General features: G+C 36.6%; 1 protein-coding gene across 2 annotated transcripts; it reads left to right on the plus strand.

Annotated features, from left to right (window-relative positions):
• The first annotated feature begins 328 nt into the window (after window positions 1-328).
• LOC103417299 ((R)-mandelonitrile lyase 3-like) lies at window positions 329-3,181 on the plus strand. 2 transcript variants are annotated; one of them, XM_008355491.4, is made up of 5 exons: window positions 329-516; window positions 697-823; window positions 959-1,621; window positions 1,939-2,776; window positions 2,904-3,181. In XM_008355491.4, the coding sequence occupies exons 2-5, from the start codon at window positions 727-729 to the stop codon at window positions 2,962-2,964; spliced, it is 1,659 nt and encodes a 552-aa protein (XP_008353713.1). In that variant the 5' UTR covers window positions 329-516; window positions 697-726; the 3' UTR covers window positions 2,965-3,181. The 2 variants fall into 2 exon arrangements, with proteins under 2 accessions (XP_008353713.1, XP_008353712.1); XM_008355490.4 differs by having other exon boundaries at window positions 329-512.
• Window positions 3,182-6,555: the final 3,374 nt, after the last annotated feature.

Consider the following 6,555-nt stretch of genomic DNA (forward strand, 5'->3'; position numbering starts at 1 on the left):
TGTGATCTTTGTGCAGGATTTGTGAGAGGCTCATGTTTCAATAGGGTTACTACAAGAGTTAAGATTTTTCTAGTTTTATATATCGTGCACGATTTGTCAGAGGCTCATGTTTCAATAGGTTTAATACTAGAGTTAAGATTTTTCTAGTTTTATATATGGAACATAGCAACACGTTCGCATTCCGTCGTTGAGTTGGCGCCAGAAAAGTGCCACGTGAGCCAGTCATGTCCTTTACAAAGGTCCTTTCCTTTTCTCAAGTTATGACCTTTCTTTGTATATAGATGCCTTCACCGTCTATAAAGAGCGATGCTCACTGCACGCAATACTCGCCATTCAGTAGCATTCGGTTTCAAGATTACGGAGAGTTATTGAGAGAAGTTTGAGCTTGTTTTTTTCTTGAGGATACAAGTGCTGCTTCCATACAAAGTCCATCTTTGTATCCTGCATGGGAGAAGTTTATTAACAAAATCCTAGAAGCACATCTGAAAAAGAAATTCTAGACTCAATATCTCGTCCGTAAAGTTTCTTACCGTTTATAATATATGTGCAGTTATCGTTTATTTTACTAACTTCCAAACATTAGAAGAACTTCAAAATTTGTAAATTAATGACCCTTTTGTTGTTATTCTCTAATGAGTATGGACAAACAAAATGATTATCTCTAGATGAAACCATACAAGTGTTTTGAATTTTCAGGGGAGTACGTTCACCTTCCAGGATTCAAAAATGGTGAAATCAATGGTGTTTCGTGTGCTATTGGTGTTGCAACTTTGTGTCCATCTTCAATCAGAGGTTCAATCGTTGGCCACTCCTTCTGAGCATGGTAAACTATATATGTAAATAAAAAAAAATAAAAAAACATAAAGATGACTGCAAAGTAGATGTGCTACATATGATAAACTTCTGAAACCATTATTCTTCCTTTGTACTTAAGAAAATTCTCTTTTACATTTTTCAGATTTTAGCTACTCAAAATCTGTGGTTAATGCCACTGATCTTCCACAAGAAGAAGTATATGACTACATCGTAGTTGGAGGGGGTACCGCAGGGTGTCCATTGGCAGCAACTTTATCATTGAACTATTCGGTGCTCGTTTTAGAAAGGGGAAGTTTTCCTGCATCATATCCGAATGTCTTGACTCAAGATGGGTTTATTTATAATCTCCAGCAAGAAGATGATGGAGAGACACCAGTTCAAAGGGTCATGTCAGAAGATGGTATTCCTACTGTTAGAGGAAGGATCCTCGGCGGCACGAGCATAATCAATGCTGGCGTTTACGCAAGAGCTAACATTTCATTCTTTAGTCAATCAGGAGTTGAATGGAACATGGATTTGGTTAATGCAACATATGAGTGGATCGAAGACACTATTGTGTACAAGCCAAATGCATTCGCTTGGCAAACTATTACACAACAAGCATTTTTGGAGGCTGGTGTTTTACCAGACAATGGATTCAGTTTGGATCACGTACTGGGAACTAGAATCACGGGCTCAACTTTTGACAATAATGGAACGAGACATGCAGCTGATGAACTACTTAACAAAGGAGACCTAGACAACTTGCGAGTTGCGGTTCATGCCAACGTAGAGAAGATCCTCATCTCTTCTACTTTTGAATCAAGTACGTTTGCATCTAAGTTATCTAAAGCATCCTAGTTTCTCCGTCTCATACTGCACTTTAAATTAATAATTAATTATTTTAAACCATCAATGGAATGAAGGTAAATCCAAATACTGGAAATGGTAATAAAGCTACCCTATTTTTGTTATTTTTGTTTGATGTTAACTATAAGCTATTTTATAGGGAACTATTATTAGCACTCCAAAAATCTCATTCTACACTTCTCATAAGTTTAATTTTCTTCCTAATTTTAGAAAGTTTGGAGTGCAAAATGAGATTTTTGGAGTGCGAATAACAATTCCCATTTTATAATGCAGATTTGTCAGCAAGAGGAGTCATATTTAAGGATTCTAATGGGATTTCTCATCGGTCATACGTACGCAATCAAGGAGAAGTTATATTGAGTGCAGGGACAATGGGGACTCCTCAACTTCTACTACTTAGTGGTGTTGGCCCGGAGTCCTACTTATCATCGCTTGGAATCCCAGTTGTTATTGACCATCCTTACGTTGGTCATTTTCTGTACGACAATCCTCGTAATTTCATAAACATTTTGCCCCCAAATCCAGTTGAAGCCTCAATTGTAACAGCTCTGGGCATTAGAAACAATTTCTGGCAATGTTCTATCTCGGGTGGGCCACTTACTGTTCCACCCTACAGTTTTTTCCCTAGTCAGTCTTACCCCCTACCAAATTCGACTTTCCTTCACATTCCTAACAAAGTTCCAGGACCTTTATCTCATGGTTCTCTCACGCTAAATTCATCTAATGATGTGACTGTTGGCCCAAACGTTGTATTCAATTACTATTCCAATGCCACAGACCTTGCTCATTGTGTTAGCGGCATGAAACAGTTCAGTGATTTATTAAGGACCGATGCATTTAAACCATATAAAACCGAAGATTTGCCAGGTGTAGAAGGCTTCACCTTTTTAGGAGTTCCTTTTCCAAATAACCAAACAGATGATGCACTCGAAACATTTTGTCATGATTCACTGGCCTCATATTGGCATTACCACGGTGGATGCATTGTTGGAAAGGTGGTTGACGGTGGTTTGCGTGTTAGTGGGATCGATGCATTACGCGTTGTTGATTCTTCCACATTCCCTGTCACACCGGCGAGCCACCCTATGGGCTTCTATCTGATGTTAGGCAGGTATGTGATATATACTCGCAAAATAACTTGAATTTTTCAAAACTTATTTGCTTGTATGAATTGCTTGTAAAGAAATCTATGCCATGTTGCTCTTTTTCATTCCTTTCAACTTTTGTGCTTTGGGCAGGTATATGGGTCTTCAAATTCTGCAAGAGAGATCACCTTGGATTGGTATATCATCCGCGTGATTCAACATTCAAACCGATATTTTCCTTAATTATGCACTATCCTTTACTTTTCAATGCCTTAATAATAAACCCATTAGTTATTGGGGATTATGGTTGGCTGCTCGAAAGGGACGTGTTCTTTCTATGCACCGGGCTATCTGTACCTCTTTATTTCATGTTTAACATATTTCTCTTTTAATGTTGAGGTTATCTAATAAAATTAGATCTCTTGAGATTTTGACGTGTGTATTTTTCATTTTTTTTCATGCAATATTCTACTTATCTAAATTAATGTATTCAACTAGGAGATCAAAAGGTTTTAAAGAGTTTACAAATACAAGGGTAATCAAGATTCTAAATGAATCCATGAAATTCCATGGGTAGTCAATCAAAGATCTGAAAGTGTTTCATAAAACTCCATGTGGATTCAATTAGGATTTAATTTTAAAATATTTTAAAAAATTAAGAATTTGGAGGGATTTTATAGTGTATTTTAGGCTTCAGAAAATCATTATGAAAGAATGCAAATGAAGTCTAGGAAACTTCAATAAAACTCCATCAAACTCCATGGATTAATAACTGTTTTAAAATCTTCCAAAATCTCAATTAATTAGACCTATAAAGGGATGAGTTTCTATCATTTGACAAAATACAAAAAAAAAATAAAGGTAAACCGTAAAGGCATGAAGGACCAATGATATACAGTAAAACCTCTAAGTAGTAATAATGTTAGGATCAAACTAATTTTACTATTATAGGGAGGTTATTACTTAATAGAGGTTTAGCTAAGAAAATTATTTTTTCAATTAATTACCCTTAATAAAAGTTGTATAGAATATGAATACAAAGAACTACATTAGTAGTGGAACATGCTTGTAAAACGAGGAAACATGCTTGTAAAACTAAAAACATTTTAGCTCCAACAACATGATTTCCATGTGTAGATGAATTACTACATACTTCCAAGCTCAAGGACATGAGATCAAATCTTCTCTATCCAAAATAGATGTGACCTCTCTGTGACTCCAATCATTTAACTGACAAATTTAAAGAAATAATAAATTAACTCTATACAATAATTTATTATCCCAAACAAATTTAGAGAAATAATTTATTCATCTTAAATTTCTATTTATGACATTACATATTTTCGAAAAACTATTGACACTTATTATTATGTGGAGGTAACTTTTTTAATACGAGACCTAAATGAATTGTAACGTAATACCTTTATTATTTAAATATGGAGTATTTCTATATATAACTAGCCCAAGTTAGGGCCGAAAACTTTTTAGAATTAAGTACCAAAAAACCCTTAACCTTTTAGCGTCTTAAGTACCAAAAACCCCTCAAAATTTTTATTATCATTTCAAATTAGTCTCAACCTTTTTAAACATTCCAAGTGTCGCATCCCGACTCCACCATAGCACAATATTGTCCACTTTAGGTCATGAATAAGATGGTTTATTTCGAACAGTTCTAAACGCTCGAAAACCTAAGCGATTCTCTGTCATGTTGCCTCAACACAGTCAAAACATCCAAAGAACACATCATCATTGATTTCTAAAATCATCAAGGTCATCAGAAGGTGTAAAGCAAAGATAAGGTGAGACAATAGTTCAGTTGTCAGAAACGTTATTCATAATCAATATCCCAAACCAAACTAATTTTCCTCGGTCAATAAGTGAGGAAAAACACTATAGTCGAAAAATCAATAACAATTTGTCAATAAGGTCGACAAGACCAAAGATTGTCTCGAATTTCACAACACCTTGTAAGAATTCCAACTTTCTTCTGCTACTACCTTTTTGGGGGAAAAGAAAAGAATCTCGTCCACTGAGATCATGTCTCCCAAGAGGAGTACCAATTTAATCAAAGTTTACAGTCAAAGAATTTGGTATAAAGCTGATGGCCCAAAGCAGACAATATCTTGCTACGGCGGAGGCGGGATGTGACAATTTGGTATCAGAGCAAGACTCACCATCCATTCGGATGTGCCGACAAGGACATCGATCTCCCTAAGGGTGGTGGATTGTAGTATCCCACATCATCAGGGTGGGGGTTAGTCCCTAACCTTATATGTACATGCCCCTCTCTTCCTAGTATGATGCATTTTGGGTGGAAGCCCAAGAACAAATCCATGAGGGTGTGGCCCAAAGCGGACAATATCTTGCTACGGCGGAGACGAGATGTGACAATTTGGTATCAGAGCCAGACTCACTGTCCATTCGAATGTGCCGACAAGGACGTCGGCCTTGTTGGAAATGTTCCCTAAAACCAATCATATGATGATACTTTACGGACATTTCACATGTTAAAGTAATCTAGTTAATATAAAGGGCAAAGATTATTGTTTGAAGCTATCTCATATAAATGTTATATGCTTAAAGATAAGTCCAAGGAATATGTAATTGGGAGAATGTGATCTAAAGAAGTTAGATTCATGAGACCATTCTCTTTCGTATACATATCCTAAACATTCCTGATCATAGGATTGCCAATTGGGCATTGACAGTCTGTTAAGATCGGTACGTGCTATGTCTTCTCTTAGGAAGAGTGACTGGTCTCGAGACATTGGTGTGACTGACACCAAGATAAGCATGTAGGTGCTCAATAGAGAATGAGTCCACTGAACACGATCAACAAAGAGTTCTCATACTCATGTCACATGAGAACTCATGGTTGGGATATGCAAAGTAGTCCTTTGACCTGAGGCATCATAGTTGTCTTATGGTTAGGTCTTTCATCTTTGACTATGTCAAAGTCACTCCATCAAAGGGCGTCCACGGCATAGTTGGGGTTAAGCCACTTAGCCATGGAGGCAAGTGAATGCGCAACAAGGGATCTCTAACCTTCAAACCGTTTGAGGGAGAATACTCTATGATATGATTAAGAATGTATGGCCAGAGTATGAATGAGATTTAGGAAGTCATTCCAAATCACATTCAAGGTAATCATAGAAGTAAGAGAATCACATTGGATAGTAGACATGAATAAACTATCAAACCAAACAATGTGGTCAAGAGTATTGTATTATAGAAAGACCGTATTGCATTGTAATCCTAAACTGAATAGGTTATCCACCTCTTCTGATTAGCTTGGGTAGCCATGACATACTATTAGGTATCACTCATGGTTTGTGGAAGCCCTAAAGGTGTGTAATCACTAAGGGGAAAATTGAAGATAAGTTTCAATTCACAATCGATTTGAAGAGTTCTAATCGCCCACTGCCTCGCTAAAAGGAACCTAATGGATCGTACATCGTGTACGGTAGACCTCGGGTTAGTTTTAGGCCACAAGGCCCAATGGGAAAATTGAAGGGAAAATTGAAGATAAGTTTAATTATTTATGGCTAGGATTAATTAATATGTTAATTAATCAAATGAATAAGTTCGTTATAGACCTCGGGTTAGTTTTAGGCCACAAGGCCCAATGGGATTTGAATGTCAAACCCACTAACTCAAGTTGTATGACAACTTGAATATATAAGGGGCTTGAAAGCCCAATAAACCCTTAAGGCCGACCACATTAAAGGATGAAGGGTTTTGGTTCTTTTGTTACTTAATTGAAGGGACTATATAAAGAACTTTATAACATTTCATCAATAGGGGT

This window comes from Malus domestica, chromosome 13 (assembly GCF_042453785.1).
Source record: "Malus domestica chromosome 13, GDT2T_hap1".
Classification (NCBI taxonomy): Eukaryota; Viridiplantae; Streptophyta; class Magnoliopsida; order Rosales; family Rosaceae; genus Malus; species Malus domestica.

Bases quoted from the DNA above. Each gene is read 5' to 3' on its own strand.
- LOC103417299 (XM_008355491.4), top strand. From the start codon at position 727: ATGGTGAAATCAATGGTGTTTCGTGTGCTATTGGTGTTGCAACTTTGT. The intron at 824-958 runs GTAAACTATATA...TACATTTTTCAG, and splicing joins GGCCACTCCTTCTGAGCATG to ATTTTAGCTACTCAAAATCT. The intron at 2,777-2,903 runs GTATGTGATATA...TGCTTTGGGCAG, and splicing joins TTCTATCTGATGTTAGGCAG to GTATATGGGTCTTCAAATTC.